This window comes from Thermobia domestica, chromosome 5 (assembly GCF_964235325.1).
Source record: "Thermobia domestica chromosome 5, izTheDome1.hap1.1, whole genome shotgun sequence".
In the NCBI taxonomy this organism is placed as follows: Eukaryota; Metazoa; Arthropoda; class Insecta; order Zygentoma; family Lepismatidae; genus Thermobia; species Thermobia domestica.
The window spans coordinates 320,967,348-320,990,069 of NC_137458.1; the positions used below are offsets into that span (position 1 = coordinate 320,967,348).

At 35.2% G+C, this 22,722-nt stretch overlaps 1 protein-coding gene across 1 annotated transcript in view; it reads left to right on the top strand.

The window, feature by feature from the left end:
* The window catches only part of Drgx (Dorsal root ganglia homeobox), a 276,072-nt gene that overhangs the window by 181,997 nt on the left and 71,353 nt on the right, over positions 1-22,722 (top strand). Inside the window, exons 5-6 of the mRNA XM_081760532.1 lie at positions 4,326-4,442; positions 20,585-20,877. Coding sequence (XP_081616658.1) covers positions 4,326-4,442; positions 20,585-20,877 — 410 coding nt within the window. The remainder of the gene's footprint in view (positions 1-4,325; positions 4,443-20,584; positions 20,878-22,722) is intronic.

A 22,722-nucleotide genomic window follows, 5' to 3' on the forward strand; every position in this document is an offset into this window, starting at 1 on the left:
AAAACTATGGATTTGACACTAAAACCGGTGATTTCCGATTATTATTTTTTTTATATATTCCCTACTTCCCAAGTTCCGGGGCTGAATCTGTATTTAAACGGCATCGGAAGTTTCACTATTCGTCTTAGCGACCCCGAAAACTATCGAGTCGATACTAATATCGGTCATTTTCGATCATTTATATATGTATCTCACCTTCTAGGATCAATATTAACAGATAAAAATCATATTCACGGAGAAATTAAATGTCGACTAAAAGCAGGGAATTCGTGTCACTATTCGGTTCAAAATCTCTTGTCGTCGCGAATTCTGTCGAGGAATTTGAAGCTTAAAATATACAAAACGATGTTCTGTATGGCTGCGAAACATGGTCACTTACTCTGAGGAAAGAACATAGACTGAAAGTGTTTGAGAACAAGATCCTGAGACAAATATTCGGACCCAAGAGGAACGGGAATGGGGAATGGCGAAAACTTCATTACGAGTAACTACATAATTTATATGGTTCACCCGACATTGTTAGGGTCGTCAAGTCTAGGAGGCTTAGGTGGGCGGGTCATGTAGCTAGAATGGAAGAAAGTAGAAACGCTTTCAAAGTCTTGACTGGAAGACCAATCGGAAAACGACCATTAGGAAGACCTAGGCGCAGATGGGAGGACAATATTAAGATGGATCTCGCAGAGATTGGAATACAAAGTAGAAACTGGATGCAGTTAGCTAAGGATAGAAGTTAGTGCATAGCTTTTGTGAACGCGGCATTGAACCTCCGGGTTCCATAGGCCATAGAGTTAGTTAGTTAGTTAGTTAATCTCACCTTCTTCCTCCTCCCCTAAGTTGCACCTTCAGAGGGGAATGATAAAAACCATTCCTTCGGCCCGAATATCATCTACGTTGAATATTTAACCGAGATAGGTCGAGTAGTTCAAGAGTTATCAAGCCACAAACATACTCACTTTCATTTTTGTATATATTGATTTATTCTTGATTCATCCTTTAGATGAGTCAAGTAGAAACGTAAACTGTTGTATCAGGTCGTCTAGAAAGTATTGAGCCTTGGATGTCAACATTTAGAATACAATTATTGTTATTTGAAAATAATATTTTGAAACTCATATGTACACTCATGTCCAAAATGGTTGTCGCATATCTATAACTGTCTTCTTGTAAAAATATAATTTGATAATGATTTTGCAGGGTATTTTTAATATTGATACTATGTTTATAATTGGAAAATGTATATTTGTGGTAAATTTCATAGGAAAAGAATTATAAATACGAAAATTAGAATGAGTAAAACAAAATGTTGCTAGGGATGCGCACGAGACAAGATTTGAGGCTGTCTCGTCTCGAAAATGTGCTGTAAAAGTGATGTCTCGACTCGAAAAATGTATTCGTTTCCATTTGAAGAGCTGTGTCTCGACTCGAAATTTGTCAGGAAAATTCTGTCTCGTGCGCATCCCTGAATGTTGCTAAATGGACAAGAAAGTTCTATTTTCGTTTTATTGTTCTTATTTGCTGCTCTTTTGACATGAAATTTTCCACATACATGTCTTTGCCGATTATACACATACTAACATTGTAAGAAATACCGTTCCAATTCGTTATCAAATTATATTCCTACAACAACATATTTATAGACATTTGACAATAATTTTGGACATGAGTGTACCATTTTGTTCGATGACCTTCTGCTATTTTTCTGGCACTGGCCAAGACATTGTGATACGTGGTTTCTACAGGCGTCTATTGAAACTAATTTAACAGTATTCAGAGAGTACTGCATAGACGGAAACAAATGATAGCCTGACGGTGCCAGGTCTGGGCAATAGAGTAGATGCATTTAAAGTTTCCCAATCAAGTTCTCTCAATTTACGAGGGTCATTAAAGATGTATGCATGCGGTCTAGCGTTATCAGCGTGCTATGTGTTCCCTTTTCTGTTTATCAATTCCGGCTGTTTCTTCTGAGCTGCAGTTTATCGTTGAACCAGCGGCAACAGCTTGTAATGCACGAAAACCTTCCAATTCCATCAAATGCACAGCATAATCTTACTGGGTGTCAGTGTGGGCTTTGCCACAAACAATGGTGCTTATCCTTGTTTTGACCACAATCTTTTTCACACATTGTTATCATAGGATATCCACTTTTCATCACTCGTGATGAACCGCTTTAGAAGTAGTTCGAGTTCGTTATTTTCGGTACGGATTAGCAGATAGAAATCCAATCGAGTCAATGTTTTTGAATCAGTTGATGTGGTACCTAAACGTCAAGCTTAATTTTCTTTAGCCCGCTTTCTCTAATTGGTTTAACACTAATTGGTGCTGGACTTGGAGGTTATTGAAAACGTCATAACTGCTTCTGACAATCTTGTGTGACGTCATAACTGCTTCCAGAATATCTTCCACCTGTGATTTATCGCCGCTGTGATGAGCATCGTGGACAAGCGACTGAACCATCTTTTGTCTATTCTTTGTGATAACTATATTTTGCATAAATGACATAATTTTTTTCACGGGTTAACTGTGAAATGTAGCATTGTTTAGCGGAAAGATCACTTTTCTTCACATTCATAGCACAACAACTAATTGTAAGAATTCTAATACTTTTCGAGCACCTACTAACTTCAACTGTCAGCTGTCAAATTCCCGTTTGCAACTCATATAACTTGAGATTTCGGACACTAACATCGCATCATGAGTAAAAAGCTCACTGCTTCTAAAACAGGCTGTCTCGTCCTATACATCCTTATAATGGAACTTTTGGGACATCATTATATAGTGTGATCAAATGTTTTCGTGTAAAGGGCACTACATCAGCAAGACTTTATCATCAACTTTTGAGATGTACGGTGCTAATGCCATATTATGAAAACACGTTCGTGTTTGATGCACTGTGTTCAATAACGACAGGAGAAACGTACTAGAACAACGAAACAGTTTGTCATGCATATGTACACTCATGTCCAAAATTATTATCGCGTGTCTATAAATATGTTATTATAAGAATATAATTTGATAAGGAATTCGCCCGGTATTTCTTATAATGGTAGTATTTGTATAATCAGCAAAGACATATATGTAGCAAATTTCATGTCAAAAGAGCAGTAAATAAGAACAATAAAACGAAAATAAAATTTTCTTGTCCATTTAGCAGCATTTTGTTTTATTAATTCTATTTATCGTATCTATAATTCTTTTCCTATGAAATTTACCACAAATATACATTTCCCGATACATTACCACAAATATACATAATATCAATATTAAAAGTACCCTGCAAAGTCATTATCAAATTATATTCTTACAAGAAAACAGTTATAGATATTGTATAGCACGGCCAACAAGAGATGGTCTCTGACGTTTCTTACCACATGCGGTGGGACATTGCAGCCCCTACTTTGATTCCAGTGTTACCAACCACGATCACTCTGTCTTATACCATTAATTAAATTGCCACTACAGGTGCACCGAAAAAAACCTTGACACGCGAGTGGTGGCAATGTCACTGCGAGCTGTCAGAGACGTTCTCTTACTGGACGCACTATAGCGATAATTATACGATAGCGACAATACAATATGCGACAATTATTTTGGATATGAGTGTACATTGTCCCCACCTGGAATGGTTTGCGGGCTTTGAAGAAGTAACAGGTGGTAAGTGATTGTCAACAAATATTGAAGTTCAGCAAGGCGTTATAACGTAGATTCACGTTCTTGACGGAGACAGTTTCTTTTCCAGAACATTTTGCGAAACTAAAAAATATAAGGGCGTTGTGCCAGAACATAATTTGCTGCAACACGTACTCTGCACAAGAATGGCATGTTATCACACTTTATCTTAGCCCCTGAAGGACTGTTCGGAGTGGTAAGGAAGATAGAGATCAGAGTCTTCTGGAAGTAGGGTCTATGCCTTGAAGAAACATTGAACGCATGTTCCATCTTTGGTAGCATTAATACCTTGCACTGTTGTAAGAAATGGTTAGACTGTGTTCCCAAGAAATGTTTAAATGTACTGTAGTACTGCTCAAATCAGCCTCTAGAAGCATGTTCATTACAACAGTTATTTCTTTATTTTCCGAATCATCCCCGTATATACTAAATAACAATACATCTCGAAAACTGTAATTATAAATAGATAAGTTTTGAAAGATATGCTCACTCTTTAAATGACTATAGCGCATTTTTTCACACGAAAGTCTAACTGTTAGGAAATATATTATGAACCAAAATATTCCTTTAAGATATTCCGGAAGATACTATCAAGAATTGTCGCAGTATAAAAGTGTAAAATATAACAATACAATTATACTTTTGCTTTCTTGTTTTAGGTTTGGTTCCAAAACCGCAGGGCAAAATGGCGAAAAGCAGAAAGACTGAAAGAGGAACAGAGAAAACGAGAGGAACAAGAGAAAAACAAAAAGGATACAGACACAAAGGACGATAAGGTAAGATAAAGTTATTTGATTAGTTATTTGTAAATGAATACTCTGTGACATCATGATTTAGTGTCTCCCTTCTCATTAAACACTCGAGGACGGGAAGGAGCAGATTACCTTATGTGAATAGAAAACAGTGGAAAGAAGCGAATGAGAACTAGCAACGAGCAAAACCAGTTTTTATAAAAGCCATAAAAGAAAATAGTTTTTTAAAAATAAAAAGCTGAAAAAAGAAAGCAGGTTTTTATAAAAGCTGAAATACAAAACAGTTTTTTTTATAAAAGCCCGAAAAACGAAACAGATTGTTATAAAAGCTGAAAGATAAAACCTGTTTCTAAAATAGTCTAAAAAGAAAACAGGTTTTTAAAAATTGAAAAAGAAAATAAGTTTTTATAAAAGCTCAAAAAGAAACTGTTTCTTTATAAAAGCCGAAAAAAGAAGAAAGGTTGTTATAGAAGCTGAAAAACAAAACCTGTTTCTATAAAAGTCTAAAAAGAAAACAGGTTTTTAAGAAGTTGAAAAAGAAAATAGGTTTTTATAAAAGCTTGAAAAGAAAACTGTGAAAAGGAAAAGAAAAGCCGAAAAAGGTAACAGGTTGTTATAAAAGCCGAAAAAATAAAACCTGTTTCTATAAAAGTCTAAAAACAAAAAAGGTTTTTAAAAAAGTTGAAAAAAAAACAAATTTTTTTAAAAGCCGAAAATAAACATGTTTTAATAAAAGCTAAAAAAGGAAAACCTGTTTTTATAAAAGCCGAAAAAGGAAACAGGTTGTTATAAAAGTCGAAAAACAATGCATTCATTATCATTATCACTGTCTTTCTTAACCTCGATGCATAATCATAGAGCATTAAACTCAATAATAATAATAATAATAATAATAATAATAATAATAATAATAATAATAATAATAATAATAATAATAATATGCTGTTAGTAACACTGCCCAACATAATTTTTACCTCCGGGAAAATAATAGGTGATTCTGAATAATTTTTGTGCGTAGAAAATGAAAATGATAGCAATTTTTGCACATCACGTCACAGTTCTGAGATATTGCATGATACATATTTCACTCATACATGTAATTTATTTAAATGAAGAATTTAATGTAAGCCCAGTTAACAGTCAATAACCGAAGAGTGCAAGTTTAAAACACTTTGCCATAAGGACATTGTGCCTCTCAAAGTCCTCTTATCTCTTTTTTTCAAGCAGATAACAATTATAAGCAGTGTTGCCAACAACTTTAATAATAATATCACTAAACGTAGTGCGAAAAGTCGCTAGAAACCTAATTGTAATGGAAATAATGCTAGTTTATTCGCTGTACATTTTTAAAGTCCCCAATCCCTAGTTTAACAATGGTAAACGAAACAAATATCGTCTCTAAAATATGTTATCAAATCGCTAGATTTAGCGACAAAATCCCTAATTAGCAACACTAATTGTAAGCACCTTAGTTAATAAACATTTCATTTATTCGGTCACTCGCGCCGCATATCATTTTGTTTTTTCGTTTCTATAGTCCATCGATGATTCAAAGTGAGAAAACCTATGCACCATCGTCTTATCGCGTTCAGCTTACCTTGCAAGAAAAAAAATCCCTGTGTGAGATGTCAGAATTCAGTGTTGTTGACAAGATGTCTTCGCGCGTGTATGGTTCCTCATCATAAAATTCTTCTTCCACCCTTGCATATAAAACTTGGGTTGGTGAAGAACTTTGTGAAGGAACTCAACAATAATGGTGACGGTTTTACCTACCTGTAAAATGTGTTTTCTGAGATCCCCTGTGCTAAATTGAAGGAAGGATTTTTTATTGGGTTCCAAATTAGAAAAGTCATTTTGGACGAAACGTTTGAAAATCTTCCACAAGGAGCTAAGTTGGAGCTTCGGAGTCCTTTAAAAGCGTCGTACGCAGGTTTCTTGGAAATAGAAAAGAAGAAAATTACGAAACATTGGTTAGAAATCTTTAGAATGCTACAAAAACATGGGTTGCAGTATGTCCTTGAAAATCCACTTCCTTCATTCACATCTAGACTTTTACCCTGACAATCTAGGACAGTCGTGTCCAATTATAATGAGCCTGAGGGCCATAACCGTCTTTACTAGTAAAATGGAGGGCCGCAGCTAAATAATAATAATAATAATAATAATAATAATAATAATAATAATAATAATAATAATAATAATAATAATAATAATAATAATAATAATTATTATTATTATTATTATTATTATTATTATTATTATTATTATTATTATTATTATTATTATTATTATTATTATTATTATTATTATTATTATTGTGACAATTGAGGGTGACTAGCAGCGTTTACAAGGGCTGAGATATCTACATCCATTCCTGTTGTTGTGAGCAGCAGAAGATGTAAAAGAGAAGAATCTCCAAGGCAGTTTCTGAAGCGATTCTTCACAATTTTCATGGTGGTAAATGCACTTTCACACAAATAAGTACTATCAAACATGGACACTCTTTTCCGACCAAACTCACAGTTTTTAGGGAAAGGTGTTGCAGTGGATGACCGCGCCCTTTTTGTTGTACAGAAGCGCTAAATGGATGCGTTATTTCGAAAGAAGAATGGAAACATATAAATGAATATAAATGAATGAATAAATATAAATGAAAATACTATCAGTAATAAAAATCGTGAATCGTGAAAGCTTTGTGGGCCGCAGAAAATGGTCTGGCGGGCCGCATGCGGCCCGCGGGCCGCCATTTGGACAGCGCTGATCTAGGAGATATTAGTGATAAACAAGGGGAAAGGTTTCACCAAGACATTTCCGTGATGCAGAAGAGATACCAAGATCGTAAGGATCCTGCAATGATGGGAGACTATTGTTGGTATCTTCTGCGCGAGAGTATACAGGATTACAAGAGGCAATTCAAACGCAAGCGTTTGTAAGGAAAGTAAGAGTCATATCTCGTTACAATATAAGGTGTCAATGGCGTAGATATAGCCTGATAAAGGGGGACACTTAATAATGAAACCATCATCAAAAATTTGAATATGGAAGCACTTCATTTGCGGCAAGTGACCTGCCAATAATGGTAGAATATCTATGATGAGGATGATAATGAATATAAGGTGAATTAAAGCATTTTTTTTTATGAATAAGCCCTATATTTCACTCGTAACTCGTATTATTCGGAAGATGGTGTCCCAATACATGTCCATATGAACGTTAAATTAAGGTATTTAGAGATATCAAAGTAGTAGTTGACGATATGTATTACCATCAGTCTTTTCTTTATTATTATTCTTAAACAGGTGGTATACTAGTGATTCTTGCTCTGTTGTAGTAACGACGCCAAATAAGCGAAAAATGACTTAGCAACAATTATATTTTCGTTCTATTTTGAGCCTTTTCGTTCGCAACGCATCAAAATTATTTTAATTCCTTTTTCCCCCTTTCTCTATCTTTCATCACCATATTTCGCATCTATATCATGATTTTATTGTTCTGTTAAGAGAAACTTTTCGCTACTTGAAATTCCAATAGGCTTTTCTACAAGTCTAATGAAGTCAATAGACTCAATATACCGTATATATATTTTTTTCCCCATTGTACTAAAGCTGGGAAAACGTTTTATGCTACAAAAGTTTGTCGTTCTTTGAGAAGCTGGAGAACTGAATAAAAAATATGATTTCCGGATTCTCCAGTTAATACAATGGGTTTGGAAGGGGCTGGAGAAGAATATTTTTCGGATGAGAATGCTATAAAATACGCAGTATGGGGTAACAACTTTCTGTAACCATTTCCCACTTATTCTTTATACAAGAAAAAAAAAATAATTCATGCGAATATGGAACGAAAAAGGAATGAATGATTGAAGATATTAAGTTGCTAATGTTGTAATACATAACACTTTCTGGAAGTTCCATAAAACCCAATTTTCCTACGCAATTCCCTTTCCGTACAGGGATACGTTTTAGATCTGTGAAAGAAGAATCTAACATTCATTCTCGGAAAGTTTGGAATTGTGCGTGCCATAAGCAATATTTACTTATATATTTTTTTCTTTGCGTATGTACGCATTGTACCAACCAAAGTACGAAAAGTGTACAAAAGTTTAGAAGGCACACCATTCAACGTGTAGAGACATATTTTAAACTTAAGATTTTGAGAGAATCTCACACTGAGAGACAGAGGGAAAAAAACGTTTGTGGCGTACGTAAGCACATAGGTTACATGCGTAAATCCTGTAGTTTTGTGACTTAACGTAAACTCCATGTAACAATCTGCAGCAAACCTGTAACTGAAAACGTAGGTTTTATATGTGCTTTCTGCATAAGTGTTCCGAATAAACGTATTTTCTGTTCGAAAGAAAGAACTGTATATAGGCTATTAGAATCTCACATACAGATGGTCGTATATATCATACAGCTGACGTATGTAATATACGGCGGGACTGTTAGATGTCAAACATTTTGCAGCGATACTATGTAACATCTATGCGGGAAAAGTATGTAGTATATGGATAACGTATGCTCCCGACAGATTTCCGTAATAAACTTATGGATACCGTGTATTCGTACAATATACTGCTGTCCGGATAACGATGTTTCACAGTGCAAGAGAAGTTTTATTTCAAATTTTTGTTCTGGACTCATAGGGGGGGGGGAGGAAACAAGGGTAGTTTAGAGAGAAAAAGAACAAGAATTTTAGGAATGATAAAAAAAATGGATCAAAAGGTTGCGATTTTGGCCAATAATTAAATGTTGGGTCAGGAGCCACAAAATTTTTGACCGACCTCTAAATCGAGTTTCCGTATATTTTACGGAATAAGCACATCATACTGAGTTAAGTGGTAGTTTGGTTTGGCTGCACTATATGTAGTTCTCCAGATATAAGGCCTACAAGAAAATGCTTGATTGAATAAAATGTATATATATATATATATATATATATTGGATCAGGGGCCACAAAATTTTTGAATGGACCCTAAATCCAGATTTCATACTTTTTACATAATAACTACAGCATACTGAGTTAAGTGGTAGTTTTGGTCTGGCTGCAGTATATGTAGTTATCAAGATATAAGGCGTACAAGAAAATTAGTAATTGAATGAAAAACATTGGATTTTTGGATCAGGGGTCATAAAAATTTTGGATGGCCCCTAAATCAAGATTTCGTAGTTTTTACGGAATAAGCCCATCATACTAAGTTAAGTGGTAGTTTTGGTTTGGCTGCACTGTATGTAGTTCTCGAGATATAAGGCCTACAAGAAAATTTCTGCCTGAAATATATTGGATCTTTTGATCCAAAAATTGTGATTTAAAAAAATAACAATTTTGTTTATGTTTCATACGTCAGTGTTTCATTAAGAAGCGCTACAGTATGCGTAAGTTACTTCTCTAGAATGAAAACTGATTTTTCCCGAAAACAGTTCTAACAATTTTGTTTCTATTTGATAACAAACGCGCACCCAGATTTTTTTGTTGGGAGTGGTCGAAAGATTTTTTTGTTGGGAGTGATCGAAAGATTTTTTGTTGGGAGTGGTCGAAATATTTTTGTTGGGAGTGGTCGAAATATTTTTGTTGGGAGTGGTCAAAATATTTTTGTTGGGAGTGGTCGAAATATTTTTGTTGGGAGTGGTCGAAAGATTTTTTTCTAGGGTGGTTCCAATATGACTATGTAGTATTAACCCTGGCTTATTCTGCACTCGAAAAGACGATAAGTAATTATTAATTACTGCAACCTATATTCTCTAAAAATCTGATAGAACTAGTTTAATTTTATAAGGAAAGAAACGTGTAAAATCAAAGTTTTAGGCTACTTAATCATTTCTTTGCTAAACATGTATAGTTACTTTAAGAAAGTGTACAAAAATTTTGCAAGAATCCGAATTCCTGCCCCTCCGGGGGTACGCCCCTATTGGAAAGTCAAATTTCATTAACCTTTCTAAAATTAAAGTATGAAATCTTAAAAAAAAAAACAGTAGTAGGAATCCCGTTATATACAGCCGAGTCAGCAAAAATTTTTGAGAGGTCAAAAGTCAAAGTTCAAGGACCTTGGCACAGGGTCAATTACTACATTGAGAAAAAAAAATGTAGGCGACGTACTTAAAAACGTAGGTTACATGTGTAATTCCTGTAGTTTTTGGACAACGTACAGCAGACGTATAACTGAAAACGCATGTTTTATAATACTTTCTGTATAAGTACGTATCTATATGTACTTTTCGTATGAAACAATGTAGGCGGTCAGGATCTCACATACAAATGGACGTATATAACATATAGCTGAGGAATTGTAACATTTAAGTATATGCATGTGATATACGGAAAACTGTTAGATGTCAGACATCCTGCAACGGCATGTTTAACATCTAAGGGCAGTGCCTATGTAGCATACGGATAACGTATGCTCCGTACTGATTTCTGTAGTAAGGAAGAGGATACCGTATAATTGTACAATATACCGCTGTCCGGAGAACTGATTTTTCACTGTGTAGGTGCAAAGGATTGATTGGCAAATTGTAAGTTTCTTAATTGGACGAGGTCTTCATCTTCATTCTCCAAAGAATGGCAGCAAAATCCAGAAACTGCCCTGTCCTGAGCCTTATTTGAAACTCCAAATCCGATACATTCATTTCAGATTCAGAATCCAAGAGCACACATACAAATAATAATAATAATAATAATAATAATAATAATAATAATAATAATAATAATAATAATAATAATAATAATAATAATAATAATAATAATAATAATAATAATAATAATAAAACATCAGTATTCAGCGCATTCTTGTAAACCTGATACTTGTCAAAAGTAACAAATCGTGGCAGAGCTTCCACATCCTTCTTCTTTGAATCCTTGACTTCCGGTTTGAGTAGTTTCTTGAGGAAGAACAGAATGGGTGTCCAGTGATGATGCCTGAGCGGAATAAGCTTTTTCTCCTACACCACTATACATTTCCGAAACAGACACAGATCCATGTGGGTGGGTTTCTCTCACTTCCCCTTACCCGATTTACTAGTAAATCCGAATTACAAATCATGACTTTTGATTTTGAAATCCGACATCTGAAATCCGGATTTAAATCTGAATCCGGATATACGAAATTCGAATTTTTGAACATCCGAATATCCCAATATCCGGAGTTTTGACAACGCTGTTTGAATTTCCATATTAACATCGACGAAAGAAACAAAACACTGCATTTCGCCTTGATTTTGTTATATTTCTTTGCCAGACCTCGATTTTTCTTTCTTTTTCATCCCTTCCGCTTCTGTCGTTCTCTTCGACTGCAATGATTTTGTCCATTTCGAAACAAAATTGTCAAGTATGTCTCCGTACCATTGCTTTCACTTGAACGGACCCTTGAAAACAAAGTAACAAATATGTCGCGTCGCCTCCTCGTATCTACTAGTGTTTGCTTCACTAGCCGCAAACAGCGGCGCCCTCTGTTATCCGCATCGGGAAACGGGGACTCTATTCAGATGAATTGTGTTTTTCTCTCAATACAACAGAGGCTTCGAATATGCAGTAGAAGCAGTGTTGCCAATTTGGGGGAAAAGTCGCTAAATCTAGGGGATTCGACTACCAGGGTAGCGACAAAAAATATAATTTTTCCGATTAGCGACCCTTTTTGGTGATTTTTGAGTGACAATTTGGCGGCTTATTTACAAATCTAGCGACATTTGTGCTGCGAGTAACTTGTGCTGTAATCATGTACTATTAGCTCGAATCAGTTCAGATATATGCTTATTTTCCTTTTGCTTATTTGAATTAGCGCAGATGTTGACGAGCTGCGAAAGTGCATAGCATTTATCTCCATATTTCCGCTTTGATTGCTGTTATCTCTTGTCCTTTAACGGGGAGCAAATCCAACCATCAATGTCCTTAAGTTTGCAGAGCTTCCGTTTAGAGGCACAAATAATACATTATCGATAACAAGCTGATTATCTGTAGAAGCGTGAGTAGAAGTGAAGTGTGTAAGGTTTTCTCTTTGTAGACTCTTAATTTTGTTCTTTTCTCTAAACTCATTTTTCATTTCGTTGAAGTGACATTGATCATAAAGTTAAAAATACATTGTAATAAAAGTGAAATTATTGTTAGTTACATAAGATTCTTTCATTTACGCTTTTGTAGGGTAGATGGTACTATGGCTTGAACTTATCACATATCTTATACATATACATTATATATATATATATATATATGTGTGTGTGTGTGTGTGTGTGTGTGTGTGTGTGTGAGAGAGAGAGAGAGAGAGAGAGAGAGAGAGAAACGAAATTACACGAATAATTTTTTAGCGACTTTTCACTCAAGATTGGAGTCATTTCATCTCCTATTTAGCGACTTTTTGTATCAACTTGTTGGCAACACTGACTAGAAGTAACGTAAAAGGAAAGTAAGTCCACACGCCTTCTTTGTCTGTTTTACCAGAAATCGAGGTAACTCGACTTACCTGGTCATTGCAGAGAGTCCTCCAATTTGTTTCGTCGGTATCAAAAGATTGTAAAAACAAATGTTTAGATGAAGCGCATATTAGTTCTTGTTTAATTTCTTGAAACGCTTGCGATCGGTCTAATTGTTGTCAAGCAGGGATTTTAAAACGTGATTTTCCCGAGTCAATTGCAACAAAGTAAAACCGCCACTTACATTATGTGTAGTCCAGTTGGATCCTGCTTAACATTAAAAGGGTTTAGAACCCTACAGTAGGGCATAAATCAGTTTTGTGTTAAAAATAAGAAAATTTTAGAGTCAAATTCTCAAAAAGGACTCTAATAGTGTTAGTTACAATTCATTAAGATTCCTGCAATACAACATAAATTAAGATCTCTGAAAAAAAAAAAAGATTTTCCAGTGAATATGTCTTTACAATTTTGGTTATATTTCATTAGAAATTCTATAACTCTACATAGATTAATTCTAGGATTACGATTTAGATTTCTGGGCTTTCGGCATCTATGGTCATTTAGCTCGTCACGTGTGAGGGATGACGTCCCTCAGCGAGCACATTATTCGTGGAAAGAGAAGAAAGAAAGGAGGAGGGAATCGAGCCCACGACCGCTCGCGCCGTAGAAAAGAGCATTAGCGACTACGCTACGCGGGGTCACAAAAGTTATATTTCTGTAGAGTGGATTTGAACTGAAGAACTTGTGGTTACTAGACCAGCGTATAGGTTAGTTCTGTGGGTATTGTCCATAAGAGGTAATTTGTTTCTAAGAATAATCTGAAATACCTAAAAAAAAAATAAAAAGCTCTCCCAGAAATTTTTATTGGGGGTCTACAGTTGATTCATTGAAGAGGGTCCGGATTGATTGAATCCTTGGTAAGTTGATGCAGACAAACACAAGCATATTATTTATTCGAACATGGTGGATCCCCCACGGGTGCGCACAAAGGGGGGCTATGACGCAAACTGCGTCATTGAAATATTTGGGGGGGTTAAAAATCTATATAAATATGTTTGAGGGAGTGTAAAAAGTAATCGAAAATATTTTTTTTTCATGGAAGAACACCTACGGATAAACAATTGAGGGGGGGTCATAGATATGAGGGGGGTGGGTGAACACCACTGGATTCCCTGAGGGTGCGTGCCTGAGTAGCTCAGTTTTATACATAAATCCTGCACTCTATTACAATATGAAGTAAGTTGTTTCTCTTCGAAGGAAAAACAGAAGTCGTTTACTAGTGGGAATATGAGTTTCTCTTTTGTACTTTTATGTTTCTTAGAAAAGTTCCATTTTAACAACTTTATTGGGGATTGAAAATAAAATACCAATTTCTTCGCAGCCTGAACAGTTTTCAGACAAAAAAAATTCCGTCGTATCTGTAGAGATTGTTTGGAGTAATTGGAATTTATTGTAACTAGACAACTGTCGGATATTCTACGAGAAACTTCCTCCATAAAAATTAAAAAAAATAAAACTAGCAGCCCCATCTACTGCTTTAAAATTCAAACTTTTCTGCCTGATAATTACCTAAAATGGCAAAAGTTTCGAGTAAAATTTCACGTCTCAATATTTTAATTTCGTGTTGTTTCTGAAACGAAGCTATCTTGGAAAAATACAGGAAGAAATTTAACGCTTAAAACGGGGAAGGAATAAAGAAAGGAAAAGAAAAGAAACAGAAAAGTTTTTTTTAATTTCAACGTAATGGTCAAATCAGTAAATCACATTCGTAAATGCGAGAATTCTTTTAGAAAATGGGGGGAAATAATTAAGAAAAAGCATTGTCATGACGGAAGAATTCGTTAATTCAAAACAACGATACCAGGTGGTACACGCTAAACTCCTTCCTTTTTATTCGTGTAACTTTCTTACTTTAAGACATAAATTTTTTATAAGAAGATAAAACAAAGTGTTATAATATCTGCTTTTCCATTTCAGTTGTCTAAACATTTTTTGTAGCATAAAAACTTTTTTAAAAAGTTAGTAAGAAACTTCTCTCAGTAAAAGATACGAATCGACTCATGATTGCAGTTCCTGGAATTATTTTTTTCTTGAAAACAGTTCGAATACGACGTCATTGGTATTAATAATGAAAACTGTGCATTGATAATGAGTTATAGATCCTTACTTTTTTTTTTATTTATTTAAATTTGAGTTGTGAAAACTTAACATACAACTTAAAGTCGTGACGTTCCAATAATTAGATTTCACCTCATTTTGTCATATTGTAAGCTGATTTCAAAATTTATACTGACTTCTAATTTTCAACTGTATCTCCTTTCACTTACAGTTTTAAAAATCGTGCAGGTTTAGTTTTGGCGCGCCACTCGAAATAATTATTGAAAAATTATAATGCTTTCAGTAATTTCCTTTTTATTGTCTCCTAAAAGATTTGCGCAGGACGACATAAAAATATATCACTTGGTATAGATAAAATTCGAGGGGGGGGCACTCAGTGGCGTATTTACGATTTTGTTTCGGGTGCTTTGCTAACTTTCGGGCGGGCTTTGCCTGAAAATGTGAAAATTCTGCAAGATATTTCATATACTTTACTATAGTAAGTAAGATTTCGGAGGGCTTAAGCCCGAAAGCCCCCCTAAATACGCCACTGGGACCACCATAAGCAATTGTTTTTAAAAATTACAATTATTTTTCGATCTGCTTGTAAATACGGCTTCCAGATGTATGGCGTAGAAAGCCTAGTAAAAAGGATGTATGGCATAAAAAGCACGAATACTATATAATCGAATCAGGACAGGGCGAAGCTGGTGGGCCCGCGTGGTAGCACGGAGCTGCGTCCGAAGGGTAGAAATACACTGCTGATAGAAAATAATATCTAATAGAGTCATCTTTCATATGCACTCAGTTATTTTATTCATCGTAAAGCACACTAGTAACCCTACACTTGTAAAGATAAAATACAGTTGTATTACTTTGTATAAAATTCTGTATGTGTTTCTTATAAATATGTCTTTTCACACAAAGTATTCAATTTTACCTGTAAATCTTCCAAAATGTGGTGAACCAAAAGTAAACCAGCACCCTAAATATATACATTGCGTTACAAAAATGTATCAGAACATTTTAAGAACAGATTACTCGCATCAAAATAAGGGAAAAAAAAGTTCATATTTACCTGTGCTCCAAAGTAGATAGTTTCAGAGTTATAGGGTGCCGAAATTTTGAAACAAATGAACTTTAAACGTTCATAGCTCTGCTACTATGAGACCTATGGTAATCGGGTCAAGACATTACTGAGGAACTTGTATGTGAACTACCGGTATCCAAATATCCGTGTTTAAGATTGCTCAAGTACTTGCATACTTACTTTTATAGGACTACAGGTAGGTCAAGTACTCCAAACCAGCCTCTCTAAAAGTGATTGTGCAAGTATCGGAAGTTCTGAAAGATGGATATTTGGATAGTTCACATATTAGTTTCTCAGTGATGTCTTGACCCGACCACGATCGGTTCTATAGTACTGAAATTATGGACCTTTATTTAAAGTTTATTTTTTCACGTTTTCGGCACCCTATTAACTACGAAACTATGCACTTCTGACCACAGGTCCATATGACCTTTTCTTCTTATTTTGATGTGAAGGATTTATTCCCAAAATATTGTGACTGATTTTTGTAACACCCTGTATATATATATATATATATATATATATATATATATATATATATATATATATATATATATATATATATATATATATATATATTTAATATATATATATTTAATATATATATATATATATATATATATATATATATATATATATATATATATATATATATATATATATAAAATTGGAAACACGTCAAATGCTTGAGTTGGCAACGGTAAAGCGGCGACTACAATACCGAGCTTTTGGTTGTGGTATTTTATCGGAAATAGTACAAACAGTGATGCCAACCCGTGGGAAAAATTCTATTTTGTGGGATATTTTGACATTAATTTTTCGAATTTGAATAAAGGGAATTTTCTTTAAAATTGGAAACATATATGGGATTTTTCAAATATTTATTTCATCGACGCCAACAAAATATTCTCCGAGTGGAAAGTAGGCTAATGACTACTGAATTAAAGTGAAATCAGTGCTAATTGTCAAATTTTGTTATTAAAAAGTGAATGTTAGTATGAAAAAAAAGTGTTATGCTGAACTTGGGAATTTCAAAAAACAAACAATAAGAAATGTTACTATGGAGGTTTAAAAGAAACGAACGGAAGAAAATAAATTATCAAACGAGACACAGTCAGTTTCTAAAACGTGCCACACGAAACAATTGGTGAATGAATTTCAGTACATTCGGTACGATATTACCGCACAAAAACATGATGGAAATACTATATCTGACCCAAAAAAGTGGCTGTTTTCATCAAAACTTTAAATAGTCTTTTTATTTCAGGAAATTACTTTTATCAGGAATATACAAGATCGTAATTTACGAATAATGTACTCAAATATTGAAAAAAAGTAACACAAAGTAGTTTCAGTTTTTATATTTTGTAAATTTTGAAAATTTTGTATTTATATAGCACGTGGAAAATTTAAAACCAAAATGGGAATTTCTGGCTTTCAAAATGGGGTTTTATAAGATTCCACGTTGGCATCACAGAGTACAAATAAACACTGAGTACAAATTTAAGAATAAAACTTCATTTTTTGGGGATAAACTATTGTCTATGTTTGAGTGTTGTGCCAGAACACAACTTTCCTGTCCACTTACCCCAACACAGCTAAGCAGGGCAACTAATCAGTTGTTCCATTTCCTATCTTCTGTGGTTCATAAAGGGTGGTAATTAAATTACGAGCTAAATTAGAAAAGCAAGTTAAGGATTAAGATTAAGGATACAAAGTATACCTAACCTTGAACACATTAATTAATATTCCTCCGATCTAAAGGCATTCTGAGTTCTTATGTTGTCAAGAAGAGAGATCCTTGACAGAGAGGAAAGGTAGATGGAAAAATGGGAATTCTGAATCTGGAGTGAAGGGATAGATTAAGAATTAGGATTAGGGATACAACGTATACAAGAAATGAGTAATTATGGCTTGTCAATTAATATTCCTCCGATCTAAAGGCATTCTGAGTTCTTATGTTGTCAAGAAGAGAGATCCTTGACAGAGAGGAAAGATAGATGGAAAAATGGGAATTCTGAATCTGGAGTGAAGGGATACATTAAGAATTAGGATTAGGGATACAACGTACACAAGAAATGAGTAATTATGGCTTCTGCTGAAAAGTCCAAAGAGATCGGTTAGACGACTAGCTCAGCACGCCCACGTGTCCATGGGCTTCGCTCCCAAGATTCTCCGGAAGTCACTGTCCATGTACCCGTACAAAATTTCGGTCGTGGATCAACTTAGAGACACCGATCGCCCGACGCGTGTGAACTTTTGCAACTGGTTCCTGTCCTTCCTGGAGAACAATGGTGAGGAGATTCTTGACAAAACGTTTTTCATGGATGAGACATGGTTTCACCTCTCCGGTTACGTGAATAGCCAGAATAGTCGTGTTTCGAGTACGGAGAAACCGCATGAATTTCATGTGTCTGCATTGCATGATCAAAAGGTTGGTGACTCGTAAACGCATCATTGGGCCCATATTCTTCCAGGACACCATAAATGCAGAACGGTACTGCACCTGCATTCTGGGGCCCTTCCTAGGTGAAGTGAATGAGGACGAAATTGAGAATGCCTGGTTTCAACAGGATGGGGCGACTGCACATGCAGCCCACAAGGCGATGAGCATTTTACAGGACATCTTCGGTGACCGTATCATCTCTCGAATACTCTGGCCATCGCGTTCACCCGACTTGTCTCCACCGGATTACTTTCTATGGGGTACGTTGAAGGGAAAGGCCTATGAAGACAATCCACACACCATACAAGAACTCCAAACTGCACTGACACGTCACATTCGGAACGTCACTCCCGATGTTGTACACAACGTCTTCAAGAACATGCAGAAACGTGTTCAACTGTGTCTTCAAGTGCAAGAGGATCATTTCCAGCATCTCTTATAACTTCCATAACATTAAAGTTTTTGAGTTAATTTAAGTTGTTTAAAGTGGTTTATGGAAAATAAAATACTTCAAGTTATGAACTGCACAATTACTTTCTGAACGCCCTGTATATGTCGGGTTAGTAACTTTATACATTAGATCTCCTGGACAACAAAGAAACGCGTATACATTCTCCTCCTGTTATATTAATGTAGATAACATGTCTTACCATTAAGACAGTTTATTATTATTATTATTATTATTATTATTATTATTATTATTATTATTATTATTATTATTATTATTATTATTATTATTATTATTATTTGGTCTAGGAATTAATTCGTGCAGTTGGTACGCACACATTGAAACTGTAGTACAAACACAAAATACATAAATACCTTAAGAAAAATATTGTCCATCGCTAGCCACCACTTTCGCCCATCTGTCAGGCAATGTACGGATTCCGTGGCGAAAGAAGTCCTCATCCTTGGAAGCGATCCAGTCAGAGACCCATGTTTCGATATCTTCTGAAGAAGTAAACCGCTGTCCAATCAAATCGTTGTTCATGCAATCGAACAAGTAGTAGTCCGAAGGAGCAACGTCTGGTGAATACGGCGGGTGGGGTAAAACTTCCCATCCGACATTTTCTAAATAGGTTTTGACCGGTTTTGCGACATGTGGGCGAGCGTTATCATGTTGAACAATAAGTTTATCATGTCTGTTCTCCCATTCTGGTCGTGTTCTGGCCAGAGCTTGCTTCAAACGCATTAATTGTCGTCGATAACGTTCTCCATTCATAGTTTCACCCGGTTGCAGCAGCTCATAGTACACCACACCTTTCATATCCCACCATATGCACAGCATAACCTTTGCACAGTGAATATCTCGTTTTGGTTGTGATGGACCTGGTTCACCTGGTTTCACCCAGGCCTTTTTTCGTTTAGGGTTCTCGTAATGGATCCACTTCTCATCACCCGTAATAATTCGATGCAGAAACCCCTTTCTGCTCTGTCGTTGAAGCAGCAATTCGCAAATAGTTTTTCGTCTTTCAACGTCTCTGTCTTTCAATTCATGTGGAACCCAATGTGACATCTTTTGAATCATTCCCATGGCTTTCAAGCGTTTGGAGACTGTTGTTTGATCAACGCCTAATGCTGCTGCAAGTTGTTCCTGCGTTTGACACGAATCCTGCTCGAGCAATGCTGTCAATTCTTCGTATTGAAATGTTTTTGGCTGTCCAGCTCGCTCTTGGTCTGCCAAGCCGAAATTACCACTTCTAAACCGTGCAAACCACTTCTGACACGTTCGCTCAGCTAGAGCATGGTCACCATACACTTCCACCAAAATACGATGACTTTCAGTCGCAGTTTTCTGCATGTTAAAGTAATGCAGCAGGACACCCCGCAAAAACACTTTATCAGGCACAAATTGCGCCATGTTCACTTAACTACAAACTCGTGTTGTTGACGCTTTAATCCACTGCCCTATACTACGAACGATAGGCGATGACAGGGGTTTGCAACACATGTGTGGATACACGGAACTGTGGGACGCTCCGTTCGTTGCGCCATCTCTTGTCCACCCGCACGAATTAATTCCTAGACCAATTATTATTATTATTATTATTATTATTATTATTATTATTATTATTATTATTATTATTATTATTATTATTATTATTATTATTATTATTATTATTATCGACAGGCAGATGACGCAGCTTCCACTACGGGGCAAGAAGAACCGGAAATCGAAGCTATGTCCGGTGAGGAAGGTGGTGCTATCCCGGAGAGCAGTGAGCCATCGAGTTGTCCAGCGACGCCAGGGGTGGATATTCAAGGGGATCAGGTTGCAGATAGCGAAGCGGAGCCTGAAGATTTGGAACGAAGACGCTTAACGCCCAGCAGCCCCCTCATCGAACGAGCAGTTGAGGAGGACAAGAGGGAGGAACAGCTTTCGCAGACTCGGACGCCATCTGTCGCCAGTCCTTATAGTCCAAGGTATGAGTTACAAGCAGTATGTTTGTGTCATTGTTACGAATATGTGTCATAGATGAAAATAAAAAATAAAAAATATTTCTTTAGCAAATATGAACCGACTTCAAAAAAGGAACTGACATACAAAAAATAATAAAAGCATTAAAAAACAAAGCAAATAATAATAATAAACGCTTAAAAGCAGAAAATAATTTATTACTTTTATCTATAACTTTTTTTTTCAAGCCGTGTCGAGTGGAACAAATTATTGTGTAATATAACATTATTTTGATGATAATTATAAGTCATTAATATGTTTGGCTTGGCACGACTTCAAAAAAAAATTTTTTATAAATAACTAGCTGAATCTGAACTCTCTACACAGCGCCATCATTCACTTATAAGATTAAATGTCCTTGTCATTTCTCACAATATCTATACATGTCCCTTTACAAGCACCAAGTAAAGGACGTCTTGTTAAAAAAATCGGCAACGGGTATCATAAAGGGATTTTTCGATTATTTTTTCAATATCTCGCACAGTTTACAAGATTTAATCCTACTTCCGGTTTGAGTTTCTAGTTCATGTATGATCAGTGTTTTCTTTCTTCCTGAATGCAGTATATTACAAGAAAATACATTACACACACAATGAATTATAATGTCAGTGATATATTCTTCATTGGACGAAACACTCCAAAGAATAAAGATTCGTCTTAGCCTAGAGAAATGTTTATCCTTCGTTTTTCATTATCATGTGGCCATGAAACAAACGCCGGATAGATATACTAACTCCGTATACAAATGTAAGGTGTTGGAATGCATAACTCGTAGGATATATGTTTTATTTTTTTTTAAATTTTAACACTTACAGTGTACCTCTAAAAAAGGTAATAAGGAAATAACGACCATTTTTTAAAATATTCGATTAAAACTGAACGATGTACACAAAATTTGCAATCGATCAATGAAAACGGCATCTCCCTAGAGCCTATGGTTCCCGAGAACTCACTGTCGAAATGATTGGTCACAAACACATAAACTTTTCTTGATTACAAACATATAAATTTAGCATTTTAATATATAGGTAATAATAAACTATTTTACGCTTATAAGCGCTTTATTACTACTAGCAAACCCGCAGGTCCTGCGCATGCGCAGAACACTATTGTTGTCTGATTGAATATGATACAAAATTTAAAATATTTATGGCTAGCAAAGTAGTTTTAATAACACATTAATAATATTTTTAATTAAGATTTTCTCGATAATTACTCGAATTTAAGACGTCCTCGAATCTAAGACGCACCCCGATTTCGATTAAATTAAGGAAAATTAGTAATAAGTTTTGTTTTCACTATTACTAAAGCGTTCTTTGATATTGGTCATTTTCGGTGATTTTTATATATCCCTCTCCCCTCCCCATGTTGCGGGGCACGGCATGATAAAAATTATCCCAGGCGCGATGCACAAAGTGTTGGAGTTCTAGAGTCAGACATAGGATATTGCGCGATGAAGATGAGCCAACTTTACAAAGAACTGCGCTATATTTTATAATTTTATTTCGATAAAGATGCAACATGTCTAAAGTAGACATCGTCAACTCATTGCTGCTGTGACGTAATATATTCCTTCCATTTACAGATAAATTCGCCTGGATTCATTTACTTACGAATTACTCAAAGAAATGAGTGTTCTTCAATGATTAATTGCCTTTCTCTCTCAGTAACTAGATGCAAATGTTTATATATTTCTTGAATACTTTTGATGTATGTTATCACTATTCTTGTTATTTTACCATATATATATATATATATATATATATATATATATATATATATATATATATATATTGGCGGATCCAGGATAT